Raw genomic sequence first — 18,441 nt, 5'->3', positions numbered from 1 at the left:
ATATTTTTGTTTTTACGTAAAATTGCAAAATGGAGGAGTTATATAACATGTAGCTGTCTAAGGATGAATATAATTGCTTCAATTAAAAACTGTGTTCCCTGTAAAATATAATATAGCTACCAGGCCGTTGCAAAACCGCTGTAATTTATCTCGGCGAATTTTTATTTTGCAATTCCAACGCAGTGGGCATTCCATTACACTATGCACCGAAATAGATTGAACGGTTAGACGGAAAAAAAATCTATAAATCTATTCTATTCTAAAATAATAAATCTGTAATGAAAAAATCTGCGGCAAGTTTGATTGAATAATAACTATCGGAATTTCTTTCGGGGCATAGTCCGGGCTCCGATATCGGGAAAACATCCCACGATTAGGAATAATCTTTTCGGCTATCAAAAGTTTTCGAGTATTTCCGATATCATCGCGAACCGAATTACGCTTTGATAAATTATAATTTGTAGCCATGGGTAAGGATTTAATCAGGATATGCTGGATAAAAGAATTTATTTTTGGGTTAGGAACAGGGGTACAGGAAAGTGAGGTATATATTCAATTGCTCGCATTATAAATCACAATCATGCAAACTTTCTCTCATCACACGTATACTCTAGCTAGGTTCCGTGGTATTTTCGCAACCGATCCGAAGATGCTCTGTCCTCTCTCGCTCGACAAGGCGTCCAGGTATTATCGCCGTACTCTCCTTGTCGAGACGAGCGGCCAGGAACACTCTTCCGTTCCCTCTCGGCAGGCGTCCAGGTATTGTCGCCGTACTCTCCTGCCGAGCCCTGGGCGGCCAGGAGTTGACCCGTTCTCTCTCGTTCGACAGGCGTCCAGGTATTATCGCCGTACTCTCCATGTCGAACGAGCGACCAGGAACAGACTCCCGTCCTCTCCCGTTCTCCCGACAGGCGTCCAGGTATTATCGCCGTACTCTCCTGCCGGGGTGCTAATGCTAACCAAGAGCGGCCGTGGTCCTTACCTCGTCCTCTCTCTCGGAATAGCAAATAGGCCGAGTCCCTCCGTGATCCCTCTATTTATATAAATTCGTTGCTATCCGCGAACGTGAAATCAACACCCGGTCGTTAAGCGTGATTCGACTTTTCGAGCGCTCCCCTCGCGTCGCTTCCCCGCGTGATTGCCTACAAACTCCCTTCGCGAAACTTCTAGAAGCTTGTCGTTCCGCGTTTTGTTTTACTTTTCCGTCTCGAACTTTCTATACATGCTACAAATTAAATTACTCCTTTAGACGCTCTTTCAATTACTAAAGAGTCAGTTCGTCATACCGAACCGTAAGATTTTTCTGGATGAATTAGTTTACTACGCGAAGGGAAAAAGAAATTTCGAAAGAATTGCGGGGAAAATACTAAAAGTTCTTTTGTACGAGAGAAAACACACAGAAAATGAAAATTACTTGCATAGCAAAATTTTAAAAATTCGGTTCCAACCAATTGCAATTTTTTTATAAAAGATTCTTTTATTTCAGAAAATTCATTCTTCTAACATTTCGAAGAGAGAAAAGTCGTTTCGTACAATTTCATACATAATAGGAGCATATAATAACCCCTCGAACCACTTTAAAATAAAAGAGATTGATGATCTACTGAAAACAGGGAACAAAGTTCTAATAATTGGAGACCTTAATGCAAGACACCCAGCTTGGAACAATACAAATCTGAATAGCAGTGGAAGAAAAATATATAATTACATTGCAAACAATAATAGCGGCATACTCTTCCCCAATGAACACACACACTATCCCACTAATGGACAACCACCATCCACAATAGACATTGCCATAAACAAAAACATACGAGACATCTCCGAAATGCTGGTTTTACACGAACTAAGCTCAGATCATAATCCTGTGATAATGGAACTGGGAGTATAAATAGTAAATGATCTAGAGAAAAAGGGACTCAACTATAAAAAAGCAAATTGGAAATGAAAGATCAATTACTTTTAGTTTATTTATTACATCTGTAAATTGTACTTACTCCATAATCAAATTCCTCCGGATTGCTTAGAATTTCTTCAACCAATTCTAACCTCTTCTAACGATTTTAGCGGGAATTTTAAATTCGGGAATTTGTTCAGAAACGACACGCTGCGTGATCCTCCTGCGTTATTGATTTGTGTTATCTCCTTCAGCGCACGCATCTCTGCTAATACTTTTGTGAGCAGAACTCTCGTCAAATGGTTCTGCAGTATTAGTGTTTTTAACATCCCATCTCTTTTTTGGCACCCCTTGCAGCAATTATTTTCCGTTTGCTCTCCTATTAATTGTTTGTTAGATATTATATGTTTTAAAGTGAACTTATTTATCTCTAAAATATTTTTCTTAACTTACCAATACTACACTGCTTATCGGAATGTATCTCATCCTCTTGTCCCTCTCCCTGCGATTCCTCGCCAACAGAGTGCGAACAAGCGGCTGAAAAGAAAATATATTTTGATTAAAAAGATATACTAATTACAGAACCAGAATGATTTATAACTATGAATGTAATATATAATGTTTTATAGAGTGCTTTCTTTTGAATTTACATACCTATGTTCCTCTGTTTTTTCAAATCTGGAGCAGGGTAGAAAACTGCTGCCTCGTCAGAGGAGGTACTGTCTTCTAATGTAAACGCTGGCCTCTTTCTTCTCTCCGATGGTGACTCTGCCTCCGATTGCAGATCGCTCGTCTCCTCTGCGGCCTTTGCCTTGTTTCTGGCCTTCGTGTAGTCATCTAGAAGCATTAAACGAAAGCGTTACAAGCGTTATTATTTCAATTGTACATTTAGAGTGTATAATAATTGTGTTTCGGCGTCGACCGACGGTCGGAGCAGCCTCATGCCGGGACCACTCAGAGTTGAGCGCGCAAAGGAATCCACAGGATGGGTCAGTGAGAGGTTGAGAGAGAGAGAGAGAGAGGGGGGGGGGGGAGGGAGAGGGAGAGGGAGAGGGAGAGGGAAAGGGAGAGGGAGCTGATATTAAACTGCACTTTATTGATCGCAGACCGATCACAGGCGGCACGACCGGCCGGTCACTCGCGAGCGATGGAGAGAACGAGAACGTCGCGAGCGCTAGAGAGAAAACGAGAACGTCGCGATCGCTAGAGAACGAGGACGTCGCGAGGTGCGCACGATCGAGAGAGAGAAAGCGCGATCGAGAATCGCGAGCCGGCGGATGGACGGATATCTTGCGCGTGCAGATTTCTGCCGTCGGAACGCGAAACGGAAATCTTGAGCGGCACGAAACGCGTGCCGCCGCGATACGGAAATGTTCAACGCGGGCGACGGAGATCTTCAACGCGCGGCAGAATGCACGTAACGCGGCGCGGAAGATTGTAGAAAATACTGCGAACGAGCAGTTCGAGATCGCGAGAGTCTCCGAGCGAGAGATTTTGAAATCTGACCTGAGCGAGACGAGCGCGAGCAGCAAACTAGCGCGAGAAATATGACTGAAGACGAACGTTAAGAGCGTTAAGCAGCGTGATGCGAGTGACGAACATTAAGAGAGTGAGAAGGCACACGCAGGTGCCTTAAATAACAAGGACCATCGAATGTGGAGCACCGTGATTGGTGCTCCCGAATCGGATAATCCTTGTTTGTCTCGATTTGAAGGATTCGAGCGTTGAAATTCGGCCAATGAGAGACGAAACTGTTGCTACGCGGTGTCGAGCAACGGCGACACGCGTTCTTGCCGCGTGTTGACATACGAGACAAAAACTGTATGATACAGCGGTCGCCAGTTGAGACAATAGCCGCCGAATTCCAACGCTTGAATCCTGAACAAATTGTAACTTACCGAAAGTGCTGTTTCTAAAAATCTTGACCTTGTACTTGGTCCATAAATTGTTACTGGCCTCCATTTTTTTTATTGCGGTCATCAAACGACCCCGTTGCAGTGGTGGCCAGTAACAATTTTCGCCCTCTAACCACTTTGTTGGCACTGCCTCCACGCTGCCATCTTCGATGAACTGAACCACCGTCCACGTTGCAGTTTCCATTGTTTGCTTGCCTAGAATTGAAAAATACAGTCAAAATTTCTATGGCATGGTTTATAAGAAAACATACTAATTTAAACATTAATTAAAGAGATATATACGGAAATTAAGAGAAGTTATATCAATGTAACAAATATAGCGGAAGAGCATAAGCAAAAACACGAACGATAACAAATAGTAGCAATAAAAATACTTACTTGTCCGAATATTACAAGAATGACGATTTGGAATTATGTTGTTCTCACTTCACACACTTGCTCCTGCTCCCAGATCGATTCACTCGCAAAATTACTTAAAGTGCCGAATACGTCTCCGGATGGTTCCACGATAAGTAATGAGAAGTCACTCGCGCTCCTAGAAGACACCCTCGCCCATCCCCACTCCGCGGCCAGATCCCTTAAGAACAAGGTATCGTCCACAGTAAAGACCCCTAACTTTCTAAACATGTGTCAACGAAAGCTCCGAATCGGGTGTGAGTACAACCTCAAGTTGCCAGCCATCGCACAGTGGCGAATTCGGCCGAGTTCGTGGCCAAAATTCGTATCTTCAAATCTATGATGAATTATTGAAATAAATGACGACGATACGACTCCCCTAAAGACGTCTTTTTCAAGACGTGGTTTTAACGTCTGAAATACATACCGAAATAAAACTAACATCTGAAATATAGCTATGTTAGTACTTTTTAATTTGTACTATGTATGTACAATATCTCCTTTTTTACACAGAAGAGCATGCGTTTATGTTTTAAAAATTAACACCAACACTAAAAAATATTGTTCACAGAAAGTTCTAGCCCCCGGTAACATGACGGGTTTTATATCTGACTAATCCGGTACTGGCAGACCGAGGGTAACTTTTTACCGTCAATTTGTGCTGCCTCACCTTATCTGGCGATACTGACAAGGGATCATATTCAGATGCGAAAATCCCATTTTGATGAGACTTATGGGAGCTTATACATAGTTCTTTGAAAGAAATTTGACACGTGCTTTTTTATCAGCAACCATCCACTCGGGGATTAAAACCATATTTTTTGAGATATCTCGGAAACCAGACGTCGAATAAATTTGAATTTTTTTTAAATTGTGTGTTTTTCAATGGGAAATGTAGTCGCGCAAGAAAATTTTAACAAAAGTTTTTTGTTTAAACAATATATTAAAAATTTGATTTTTTTTCAGTTTCCCTTATTTATTGTTAGTTCATTTTAATGTAAACTTGGGTGTGTGATCTTTGATCCAAAATAGGGGGTACATGTTTTTTTTTGCCATTTAACAATAATTATGCATAATGGAAGATATTCTTGCGCCTGGCGTGCGTAGGAAGGAATTCTGGCTGGTTTTATCGAAATATAAGCATTTAGTATAAACCTGTATAGTATTTTAAACAATACCACTGGGTTATGTGTCGTTTATTATTTTATTAGTAGCGAGAGAAGGTGGCGCAGGTAGCAGCGTGACGCGGTGCTAATTATAATTACGGCGCGCCGCAAAAAAAATCAAATTTTTAATATATTGTTTAAACAACAAACTTTTGTTAAAATTTTCTTGCGCGACTACATTTCCCATTGAAAAACACACAATTTAAAAAAAATTCAAATTTTTTCGACCTCTGGTTTCCGAGATATCTCCAAAAATATGGTTTTGACCGCCAACTTTGAGGGCTGTTTTCACCCCTTCAAAGTGGATGGTTGCCGATAAAAAAAAACAAGTGTGAAATATTTTTCAAAGAACTATAAGCTCCCACAAGTTTCATCAAAATCGGATTTTCGCATCTGATTATGTTCCCTTGTGAGTATGAAAGGGACGAGGAGTTCTAGCAATAAATGACGGTCGACGAAGCGAGGCTCTACTGTAATTATTTCTCTTTCTATCGATATTTTACCGACCGTATATGACACCACATTTTAAAAAAGGACATCTTAAACAATATCATATGATGAAGTCTATTGCCAAAACAACCGCTGGTAACCAATGCGTTAACTATTTCTAGCCCATCATCATGTTTTCTATCATCCTACCAATGATTCACAGATTAAATAGGAGTCACGAGTGACCGACGAGGAATAAGTCGTAGCCAGAAGAGAACAAAAACACGAGGGGTCAACCGTATGGCGATCAGACGTATTAAAAACGCCGTAAGCAATTCTCCCCCTAAATTCTCTTCCCTTGGCGCGGTTCTCATCTCTGACGGTCGCAGGGGTGGGAAGAAAGGATGTCACGTATATACAGTTTCGCTGTCAAAGGGACGATACGTACTTTCGCACGAATTATGAAAAGGTACACCACAAGTGGGTAGCGATATTGTTACCACCGGGATGCTTCTGTTCTCACTGAAGAAAAGGGTGGTATTTGCTGAGAGCACGTGGGTGGTACACACCGCGACATACATTCTGTGTAAGACTCTAGCAAACCGCGCGTGCCTGTGTTGCACGAAAAAATTTGCCCTTTCCGGAGGCGATGCTTTATTTCCAGAGAAACTGTTTGTCCCTGAGCCTCGTGGCTGGAAAAATTATGATAGTGGAACTGGCAAAAGTGGAGCTAACACCTCTCCTCACCTGTGAAGAAATGCGGAAAATACGAAGCGGATACTGTTGCTCAACGTATCCTCTTCGAAACGGATTTATATTATTTAGTGATTGTAAAATCGAGGCAGCCAATCGATGGGGGCAGAAATAAAATAAATCAGCATACGAGAAGCATGTAACAATTTCCGATATTTCGCAGCCGATTGAACGACCAGCGATCGAGCAGTGGCTCCTGAAACTTATTACTCTGACGCAACGGCGAAGGGCAGAGGGGGTGGGGCCGACACGAACGTGAACGCTACCAAGCAGAACCGGGGGTAATGTAGAATGAAAAACGAGGAAAAGTCGAAGATAAAATTTCAGTGTAGCTGGAAAACGCGGAGTATCAAGCCGATTTTTCCTTACGGCGCTGAAAACGTAACAATGAAATTATTGGCCACACCTAACACTGATTCCTACCGTGTCCCTGCTGGCCAATCCCGCGAATGGAAACGATAAAATCGGATTTGTTACGTTCTGTCGAAAGCTCTTGATCGGGATATTAAATATCTTCACATTCAAATTCGTGGAATTTAAAAGGTTTTTGTATCAGCCCATTGAGAGCATCGAATTTAAAAAATTATATTTTGAAGGATCATTCGTCCCAGGCTAAACGAACAATGATTAACAAGACCGAGGATTTTATAGATTCGTGTTAAAAATGGATGGATCAAACGCAAAACAGTATAGAAGCATTTAGAAAATCTAGAAACGCATAAACGATTTAAAAGGGAAATAAATTTCGCAAGGGAAATGAATATCGCCCAACGCAGGCGATATTTCTTTCGCATTAAAATTCGCAATATATTGATTAATATTTCGCCCGAACGACTCGATGACTCTTCTCTCTCCGTAAACATGTAATCTGTTAAATTTTCGATTTTAATAAGCGCGGATATGTCCGGCCAACGGGCAAATAGACCATCCACGCGATTATACACAAAACGCGATAAAATAAACGCGTCATTTGTTGCGAACGTGATTTTTATTTTATTTCCAATCTCGCGAAATCCCATGGTCATTTACGGAAGAATTGAAATAAATATTTTTTTAAATTTTCAATGTACTGTTCAATGACCCGCGTTTTTCGTTAATAACTCCTTAACGAAGTCGAGCAGAACATTTTCACGGAGGAAAAAGTTATATAAAATTTATTGTTATGATAAAAGTTATTATAAAAAGTATATTCTGCAATGATTACACATCGACTTCTGTTCTCTACAATTTTTTTTTTTTTATTGAAAATTGCAGAGAACAGAAGTTAACTAAAAATGTATTCCTTCTTTCAACAATTCTAATGAACAGAGAATAATGTAATAACTAGACTGTGGATCTTTATCTTGTATTTTTGATTTTTATTTAGTGACGACAATCTATAACTTTAACCATTTGTCCTGCTTTAACTGCAAAAGATACGCGAACTCTTTTCACACGCGACGATTCTTTGGACTCGCCCGAGTTGAATGGCGTATTTATTGTATAACATTTTTGTATAAAATTAATAAAATAATATAATATTAGATTTTCTGAAGATTTTTGGAGGATAAATTAATTTTTTTGTTTCTTCGGACATACGCTCGAAATCGTTGAAAATCTGACTGAACGTGTTCTCGATATTTCTATAAAGTGATGTGAAATCATCATTTTAACGTTAAAAATTAAGGGTTGTAGGCAAAATCTACCTACGTCATAGAGTGAACCGTCTCCCTTTGGGCATATCGTGAAAAAGCTGTTACAGGTGATACAGACGTAGCGTTTGATGAATCAAATAAAATAGTGGCGCAAGGGACAGGAGAAGATATTGTTGGACACTGTGAAATTTGCTGATCTTTCGGAATTGCTTTCCCAGAGACCGTGCGACCGATTCTATTGAAACTTTTAGGGCGATTCGTCATACCGTTGACGTAACGAAAGAAAATTGCTTCGACAGGAAAATATAGTTATTGTCGATATAAAAGCGTCATTTCTGACGTCTTGTGTCTATCTAAAAGTGACAATTCAAAGTGACCTGATATTTTTCATGATTTCCTTTGTAACAGTGAATTGAGCCTGTGAATCGTGAACGTTCCGAGAGAAAGCAATTTTTACGGAAAATCCCATGAAACAATTTATTTTAATAGTATCATCGTTGTTAGAAATTCTAACTGTTAATAGAGATTTTAAGAAATTAGAATTGTCCCAAACAACGCGTTTTACGTTCTACGTGTCGTGCTGAGTATCGTAGGAGCATGAACTGATCGCGTGCCATAGCTCTGTTAATTTTACGGAATTTTTAATTAAAATTCCGGAGGGCCAGACAACGGTATTCGATTACAATATTTCTCGAAATCAAGCCACGAAATTCTATCGTATTCTAACAATAATTATTCTGATTATTAAATAGATTAAGAAATAATTTAATAAATAATCAAATTGTTTGACGAATACTTCGCGTTTGCTTTAAACCTCACAAGAAAACTTCGATTGACTATTTCGCCGAGGGATTTTTCGCATGTTCCGGGAAGTTCATATTTATTCATCGAGTTGCATTGGCGTTTGAAACAAACGGAAGAATGGGATGAAAAAGTTCTTGTTTGCATACCCGACATATGTAGATATTCCCGTTGAAATCGCGCACGTGACGGGCTTTCTTGATTAGCCGTAAAAATTCGAATTTCAGTCTCCGCTCGAAAAATTTGCGTCACAGAGGGGAATCATTATTCCCGCAGGGTATTATATCCCGTCGGCCGGGATCGTGTGCGCCCGAATACGAGGCGCATACAGTTACACGCGATCCGCTTCTTGTTCCATATTTCACGGTGGGCCCAATAAGGATCACAATTAAGCCCGTAGTGTTCGTCTTCCGCAATTTGACAGTGTCTAACTCTCCTTACGCAAAATTATGCGCGGTGACTTCCGGCCCGTGTTAATTGCGACGTGGAATCCGTGGAACACCGTATCGAACGCGATTGTCGAGAGTGGATTGCCAAAATGGAATTGAACAACGGGCAATAAACAAACATCGTTAAGTGCTAATTTTTGTTCGCTGTGGATTTTGTGCATTTATAGAAAAATGGAAACTGGAAAGCTAAATTGTGAAGGTGTTAGAAAAATTGGAGAATATTATTTTCAATTTATGAAAGTTGTTGAAAGAACAGGCACATTTTCATCTAGTTTCTATTTTTTACGATCAACTTATTATTTATTTAGAACAATTTTATTTTCTATAAAGGTTTTCGATACAAGAATCGAAAGTTTCTTATCGAAATGCAACAATGGTGATGACACTGGCAAGACCCGTGTTGTTGACATATATCGAAAATTCACTGTACTTCCAAATTTCGGTAATTCAGAAATTGTCCGGCGATCGACAAACCAGCCCTCGATCACTTGTGACTCATCTCAACTTCGATGACCTTATGAGAACGACTAGAGACGTTTGACCTTAACTGCCGAGTCCTTCTATTTTGGGGGGTGTGAAAAATTCATGTGCTTTTTGCCTCTCATCACGGACGCGATGCTTAACGAGATATTTTATTTATTATGGCGGGTGATTCTTGTCGATGGACTGCGGATGTTTGGGCAATTTTCAGTTTCTGTAGTCAAACTTTAAGAAACCCCACGAAATCTTATTTTCAGTGGTAGCAACTTTGTAGATCTAAAATCAAGAAAAATTCTACTCAATTCTATTGAATTTTGTAGTGTAGATATAATTGAAATCAATCTGAAAAGCCGGATATAATCATTTTCTTTGGGGTTATTGCAGGAAAGAAGATAGCTGAACTTCTTAAAGGTAGTTTCCGACGGATCGGTTGAAAATAATGAAAACGGTACGCTAACGTACACCGATCAGAAACATTTCTATCTTCGTTATATCTTGGAATTATTTCCTGCGCGAAATTGCGTGCAACATCCGTAAAAGTCGATTTTAATTTTTCTTTTTATTTAAGGACAATGGCATTCCTTATTACAAAAAAGTAAGATGTACGAGCAACAACGGTGTCAACATCTCCGCTAATTTCCCGTCAAAAAACTTCCCGCAAAGCAGCCACCTTTGTTCGCGTAAAAACGAAGGATCTCCTAAGCGGTTTTCTTGATTGAGGGGATGAAGAAATTCATTTTTATCTTCCGGAGATACGAGGACGCGCGAAATACGTCTGTAATTGTGTGTGAACCGTATAATCCTCGAGCATACTACTTGAGCATATTTCGATTTTCTAGAAACCGATAGATCTTATTTGTTTGCTAAAAGCCATTTTATTAATCGATTATACACTCGCCATATTTTGGACAGTAGTGGTCAGTTATGATACAGAAGCACGTTGGGGTGTTAAGGGTTAATAGATGACACGAACTTCCACGTTTATCTAACCTGATCTAATTCGTCGGGGGTTACAACTCCTAAAAGCCCCGTTTATTCGACCGGTAATTTCAAGCGATAGATCGAACCGGGCAAGCGACGAAAGTTTAAAATTCTCTGACTTTATTAAACGTTGCTCGATCAGCTTGTAAACTTCGCCCGCGTCCCATTAACTAATTGTTTTCACAACGCCATGGTTTCCCGGCCAAGGTAAGTTATGAAAACGAGGCTGGCCGGTGCATCCGATAACTATGCGATTCGATTCCCTGCGTCTTCAGAGCTGCACATGACTTTTTATTCCTCGGCGGAGGCTAAGGAAAATGATTTCCATCCACAATGGCCGACGTCGCGGACGTTCTCGCCGTTCCCTCGAACTGATTCGTTCGATTGTATCAGAAACTTTCTGTATTTCGTCCTCTATGAAACGATAAGCTCTCGCCTTGTTCTTATAAGGATCATTCCACGCGAAATCGGACTCTTGTTGCAGCAATGTTTCGCATTTTGTTCAAACTTGAATATATTGTAGTCACCTATGAACAAGTCTCAAAGGATTTTCATGATTTTACAGAAAAGTAAGAAAGTGTCACTCTTTTTTCATTAAATTATACGGCTAGAACTAACAAATCGACAAAGATCAAAGATGAGTTTTTGGGAGCTTATAGTGATAACGTAAGAGAGTATACTAAAAATGTTGTCATTTGAAAAAAATGTTTTTTTCACCATTCATTTTGCAATTGTTTGAAATAGATGCAATATTTTCATGGCCGGAATATTCTTAAAAATTTGAAAAAGAATGGGGAGATAGGGCAAAGTGTCCCCATTACTGACCCTTTAATGAGAATTAAAATTATTTTAAGTGAACGCTGCACGTAGGTAAGACTGTCCGGCCGCTGCTTCTACCGCGCGCCAGCCGTCGGAAGCTGTATGTCACGGTGCAGCGTTCACTTGAAATAACTTTAATTACGGAAATTTGAAAATGTCCGCTTTTATGAGAAAGTTCCTCATTTCCCTTAAATTTTTAAAAATGCTCCTGCCACGAAAGCAGGAACATTTGTTTCAAACAATTGCAATATAAACGGTGGAGAAACATTTTCTTCGAATGACAACATTTTTAGTCTACCTACACTCTAAGGATGCGTGCGAATTTAGGGGTAACACTGTCGCGACTTATTCTCCAGAGTCAAATCGTCAGTGTTTTATTATGCACGAAAGGAATGGCACTCTGCGGTAGCATCGGAAATATTTGCTACCGGAGAGGGCTATTCCTTTCGTGCATAATAAAACACTGACGAATTTGACTCTGGAGAGTAACTCGCGACAGTTTTACTCTCAAATGCACACACAGTCGTAGAGTGTCCGGTACGTTAAAAACGTTGTCATTTGAAATAAAAAAAAAGGTTTTCTTCACCATTTATTTATTGCAATTGTTTTAGACAAATGCAATGTTTTCGTGGCAGGAACATTTTTCAAAATTTGAAGAATACGAGGACCTTTATCAAAATATCGGACAGTTTAAAATTGACGAAATTAAAGTTATGAAATGAACGCTGCACCACAGACGAGGTATAAGGATAGACCTATCATCCAATGCATTTTCGTGTCCAACGTTTTTGGGGTCACGTAACCCCATTACCATTTTCGTGTCACATCCTGTATAACCAACTGGAACTAAAATCTGCTGACAGCGTCGTTAGTAGTAGGAATTACAATTAAAAATAGCTATATATATAGTCACTGCAGTCTCGCGAATACAATAGAATATTGTTTTCTAAAATACTAATTTCGGTTATGATTAGTTAAACTTTATGTTGGGTATAAATAACAAATGAATGAAACTGTACGTACAATAAAGAATATGTTTAACTGCAAAATTCGAAATGTTGTAAACAGCCAAATATTAATATGTACTTTATAAATGTAACGTATACGCGAATAAATTAATTGTTCAGAACTGTATTGTTATTGTTAGAGGATGATATAATTTTGTTCCTGTTATTAATTAACTACATTGCTTTGAACAGTAATTATTATATAAATATTTTTTAAATGGTTTTTATGAAAATTTTCATGAACATTACAAGACAAATTGTTTTGGATCTTCGTTGGGTTCCGTAACGTTGGAACCTTTAACTTACGATCGCGAAATGTTTGAGAAATAAAGTCGGAATTTGTGGGAGAGCTAATCGATTGATTCGTGTTATCACTGCGGTTCTCGGAAAAGAGAGCGAGGGCTCGACGGATTGTCGTGTATATTGACGGGGCTCTCTCCCCTCGCCGCGCACCCCGAACTACTCGGTCCGCCCGAAGTGTGCGGGGAGAGAGAGAGACGAACCGCGACGACGGCCGAGTCCTCAATACAAACAAAGTTCGGCAGTCGCTAATTTGCCGTGTGTGCGTGCGGACGCACAGCGGCACCGACCAGCTGATTGCTCGAACACAAATGTTTTAATAACTTACTAAAAACTACAAAGCCAAGCTTTGAACGTAACTTGGTTATATATAAATAACCTTTTGTAATTTTGAAATTTGAACACCAATTATTACTATATTTGTTAACAATAAATAAAAGATTCGTCTTAACATCAGCTACAACAATATGTAATAAAAAATACTTAGTTTTATATTTACTTAAAAAATTAAGATGACCATAATTTTTTATCAAAAAAATTTTTGTCTATTGGGATTTATAGATAACTGAGTATCGATTAACTTTTGTTGGAAACATTATTCTGCCAGATTATCCGAAATGTTTAAAACATCCCCAGATGGCTTCTTTTGGGTCACTGAGATCTTGGTTGGTGGCCCGTCGAGAAATTTTCCGAGTGTGGTACTCGCGAAATTATCGTACATAATTCCTTATGCGTTGCTTCCTGGGTATCTTCTGAAAGATTTCCGATGGACAATAGGATGCTTTCTACCACATCAGCACCTTGTATGAGCACTTTGTGTACAGTTACCAATACATAATACCATGGATATAAATTCATTCCCCGATGCTCTGTGTGCAACTCGTGCTATGTACTCCAACTCTTCCGGGGTGTACTGCGTCAACAGGCTTTCTATTTGCCTGCGATTTATCATGTCACTTGCCTCAGAAAACCCTTTTTTTGGTCGTCCACCTTCACTGCGTCCTTCAAATTCAAACTGTTGTAGATTGCAGGTATTACGCAGTGACTAAGAACTCCTTTTAGTGGTCTATAGATATATATTTTGTACGTTACACTTCGAACCGGACTGAGTAAAACATAAATGACCTTCTTCGCACGCGGCTACACACAGAGTGAGGGATTCGCACGCTTTGCTACATATGTTGTTCTTTACTATAAACGGAGATGTCGCGATTACGATTATGATCGGTAACGCAGAACCCTGGTTTCCAACAAGAAACTATAAGACGCTTGATATAGTAACGCTTTGGAACGAAATCGCAAGATGTGAGCGCGGCTGAAGGGCGATCAAGCGCGAGCTTGCGTTTTTCTAGGGGCTACACGGACCTTCTTCGCTCGGGGTCCGTGTGGGGCGAGTGTGACGCAACCGGGTATCAAGGTGGGGTTCGCTAGTACCTGATGACGTACTGTCGAGCGTCTTGGCGCGCTCGCGGATGGAAATGATGGGGAAGTAATAACTTATAATTAACTTATTTTCTACCTTAACCTATGATGCGTCGCGGGTGACGTCATCAACAACACGTCGGTCGTCCGACGTGACACCAGTAAAGACGAAGTAAAGTGACGAGCACGATCGATACAGCACGAAACGATTGTAAATAACTGTAACTAAACAAGTGAGTGAAATATTAGAAAAGGTTTTCACCGATAATTCTGCTACGTGTGTCTAGAAGCTATACCAAAATATACTTCCTCAAAGAAAGTTTATAATTCCGCTAGACGAGCAAACGAAGTTCCCGTGTTCGTTTCAACGGGTATGAACACTCGATGAAATGTCAACGCATAGGGTGAGGAAGCCAATTATTGTGGTGGTGCCAATTACTGTGCCGACATTAATTATATTTATTTCTAAAGCATAATGAATATTAAAAAAAAATATTAAATTTTTTTCATTAGAATTAGTTAATATATAGCTATATTCATTATGCTTTAAAAATAAATATTATTAATATAGGCACAGTAATTGGCACCCCCACAGTACTTGGCTCCCTTGCCCTAGTTTGAGTGTTTGCAAGCATAATGCGGAAAAAGTATTTTCCTTCGATCATTCTGTTGCTGCAAACGCCCTTTCTCGCGGGTCCATTGCATATTTTCTCTTCTCGCGTGTCCCGACGGCTCTCATTAAGACAAATGACTGGAAAAATTACCTTGGCAAAGAGCCTCCGTCTATACTACCCATTTCTCGAGTAGGAAATATCTGCCTTCCGGATTGTTCATGAAATCAAAATTTGTGTAGCTTAAAAGAAATCGTTCGAATATAAAATACCAGAGGTCAGCAATTTTATTGAATCTTTTAATTTTCAACGAATTTTTGTGTTTTTTTTTCTGAGAGGTACAGGTTTTATTCCAAATGTGTAATGTGAAAAATAATTCTTGCTTGTAGTATTTTGATATTAATAAAAAAAGAAAAAACAGCTATTCGTTTGTCCGCGCAATGAAGCGTGCTTTTCACACTTTTTGAAACAATGACATATTTGAAAATCCGAATATTGCTTGCCGTTTGCACCTGCTGGTTTAAATATTTCAACTACAGCATGACTTTTATTAAAGAGCAATTAAGACGAAATTGGTTGGCATTAAAATTTTTATTAAAGTTTGAGTTCAATGAATTTTGCGGTAGTGGAGACACTATTATCTGTCATCCACAACCCTACAATACAGTGTTATAAAAATTAATTCAACGACATCAAGAAGTAGTTTTCTCAAATATTTTCTGTAGCATTTATGAATAGCTAGATTTCAAATATATGTGTAAAATTTTGAGACGTCAATTTTTCAAGTAATTAGATAATATCCAAACGTGAGCGTCGAAACGGAAATCGAACAGGAAAAGTAAGATCGCAGTTAAATGGATGCAGAAGTTATAAGCTAATATCCTTCAGTAAAATTGCATCCCCCCCCCCCCATCTCTATCTCTATTTTCTTCACGAGAAGCGTCTTCGCCCTCGTCTTTCATTTCTTCGCTGTTTGCTCTATAAAGACGGAACATAAAATTGGTGATGCGATGAAGGAAAAACTTATTTATCAATCTTATCGGATTTCATATAAAAAAAAAAAATCAAATCAATTCCTACATTTTTATATTTTATATTTTCATATTTTTACATTTTATACCATATTATGCCTTTAAATCCAACAATTTTTGTTCGTTTGTTTCGCTTTTGTAACGAAAAATAAAGAAGTTTTGTAATTTGATTAGTAGTGGTCTTCTGGTCTGACACCGATATAGCCGACAATGTCGTGGCCGCGCAACGGCTCTCGAGCATCGGCCACTCACCGTGGTGGTGTGGGTTGTTCCACTGACTCGCGGGTAGGTACGGGAGAGGGCCGCGTCCCCATCCAGGGTGGTATGCAAACTCGGTGGCATACTGGATTGAAATGCGCGTGCGGGACACGGGTGCCACCAGGAGCCTCGGGACGGACGGGGAGGAGTTAGTAGGCACACACGGTACTGCACACCCCTGCCGAGGAGCCTCAAATAACCCGGTAACCCACCCCCCTTCTTTTATCCGTAACGAGATTACCTCCTCAAAACAAAAAAAAAGGTTGATCTAGTGATGGAATATTGATCGGATCTGTTCGCACATACGCGACGATTATAGTATCGGTAAAGTCAAAGTTTGGCTAAAATGGGTACTTCGGTCACCCCACATAATTTCGCAAAATTTGTTATGATTTGATTTTGAAAAATGAATTTATAACGTGTGTATGCCAATCAAATATTAATAATAATTTACCAGATATACAGATATACAGGGTGAATTCGATAAAGCAGGACACCTAAATATCTCCGTTACTTTTCGTTGTACAAAAAAACTCCGTAGGACAAAGTTACACTGTTTGAAGGACCACATATAACAGTGTAAGGGAAAAAAAAATTCAAGGTCATTTTTAGGAGATTTCAAGGTTATCGATGTTTGTTTAAATGGAACGATATATTTTTAGCCCGGGTTTGATACAAAGTTTGCGATGTTCTGATTCCTTTGCAGAACATAGTCGTTGTTCCATCTGTATTAGCTTCCTTCGCTACGCCAATCATTGCGATGCATTGACTAGAACTTCTTTGTCCCTATTAACTACTTGCCGCACGATTTTCTTCTCCGTTAAAATAACTAGAACTTATTTGTCGTTACGTACGGGTTGTTTAAGACGCGACTGCCTTTTAGTTTGATAAACCTCAATTTCACCTATCTTTAATTGGTCTTTTTACATAATTTAATATTCATTTGAATCGATATATTCCAACTGTTTAATGAAGCTTTTTGTTTGAATAAATATGTAGGTGGCTTGAGAATCCACTGCCTCTCAAATTAATATACCTCTGATTGAATTTTTTGCGATTCAACTCCACTGGAACTAATAAACGTTTAACGTATTACTTCGCTTGGAAAGTTCACTGTTCTTCTGCGGTACAGAGAATTTGCAATTTAATATATTTTTAGTGTTTGAACAGTTTAAAACAGTTTAAAATTACAGGTAGCTGCTAGAACTGTAGTAGCTAATTTGTATAAATGTGGTATCGAATTCCTAATTGCTTTTCCAAAAATCAAAAATATTTTCTTTCGACTTTAAACGAGGAAGTTGGGTCAATGTCTTTAAATTTTATCCAGAAACTCGAATAAGCCTAATGTAAGAAAATGTACTATCATTATATTCATGTGAATTAATTTAGTATATTCATATTAATAAAAATAATTTTTAACAGGACAATTCAAGGAGCAGTGAACTCTACGTCTAAATTGGACGATTTACTTGTTGCTTATTTACATGCATAAATAATATATATGTTTGTATTAAATACATATATGTATGTTAAGTATATGCGAATATGTTAAATATGAAAGATGCAGATTACCTAACCAAGACTTGCATATGTCCTAAATCTAATAATTAACGAGATACTGTCGAAATAATTTTCTACAACAAAATGGTCATGAATCAATTTGTACAGTTAATACACGTCTACTTTGAATCAAGAGCCTGTTTACAAAGATTAGAGATGAAGTACCCTGACAAATTATAGGCATCGCAGATACGTGAGAGCGGTCGCTGGTCAAAAATCGACCGTAACAAGCGACTTCTGGGGTTGAATTTATACAGGGTGTTCGATAACTGATGGTACACGCGAAAAGGGGGTGATTCTACATGAAAAAATAAGTGGAAAATATAGAACAAAATTTTTTCATGTAAGGCTTTGTTTTCGAGAAAATCGACTTTGAATTTTCGCCGGGTATGCGTGCACTTGATCATGTCTCGTTATAACGGATCCCACTGTAGATTATTGTTATACGTCATACGGGTATAGAAAACGACAGTGAATGTGTTGATAACAGTGCCAAAGTCAGAAAAAAACGAAATCCAGAGAATTAGTTAC

The 18,441-nt window shown here is 39.0% G+C and overlaps 2 protein-coding genes across 2 annotated transcripts in view; one reads left to right on the top strand and one right to left on the bottom strand.

The window, feature by feature from the left end:
- LOC143363997 (uncharacterized) overlaps positions 1-12,518 on the top strand; it is a 44,530-nt gene extending 32,012 nt beyond the window's left edge. Inside the window, exon 4 of the mRNA XM_076804527.1 lies at positions 12,357-12,518. Within this exon, the coding sequence (XP_076660642.1) occupies positions 12,357-12,443 (87 nt within the window). The 3' untranslated portion in view covers positions 12,444-12,518. The remainder of the gene's footprint in view (positions 1-12,356) is intronic.
- LOC143363985 (uncharacterized) lies at positions 2,035-11,358 on the bottom strand. Its single transcript, XM_076804515.1, has 4 exons — positions 11,339-11,358; positions 2,552-2,646; positions 2,351-2,434; positions 2,035-2,276 (listed from the first exon to the last, which is right to left on the bottom strand). The coding sequence occupies exons 1-4, from the start codon at positions 11,356-11,358 to the stop codon at positions 2,035-2,037; spliced, it is 441 nt and encodes a 146-aa protein (XP_076660630.1).
- Positions 12,519-18,441: the final 5,923 nt, after the last annotated feature.

The sequence above is a fragment of the Halictus rubicundus genome, unplaced genomic scaffold (assembly GCF_050948215.1).
Source record: "Halictus rubicundus isolate RS-2024b unplaced genomic scaffold, iyHalRubi1_principal scaffold0207, whole genome shotgun sequence".
NCBI classification, from domain to species: Eukaryota; Metazoa; Arthropoda; class Insecta; order Hymenoptera; family Halictidae; genus Halictus; species Halictus rubicundus.
This window is presented reverse-complemented; position numbering and strand designations above follow the sequence as displayed.

Bases quoted from the DNA above. Each gene is read 5' to 3' on its own strand.
- LOC143363985 (XM_076804515.1), bottom strand. From the start codon at position 11,358: ATGATCCTTATAAGAACAAG. The intron at 2,647-11,338 runs GCGAGAGCTTAT...ATCGGAGAGAAG, and splicing joins ATGATCCTTATAAGAACAAG to AAAGAGGCCAGCGTTTACAT. The intron at 2,277-2,350 runs GTAAGTTAAGAA...AACAATTAATAG, and splicing joins CGATAAGCAGTGTAGTATTG to GAGAGCAAACGGAAAATAAT.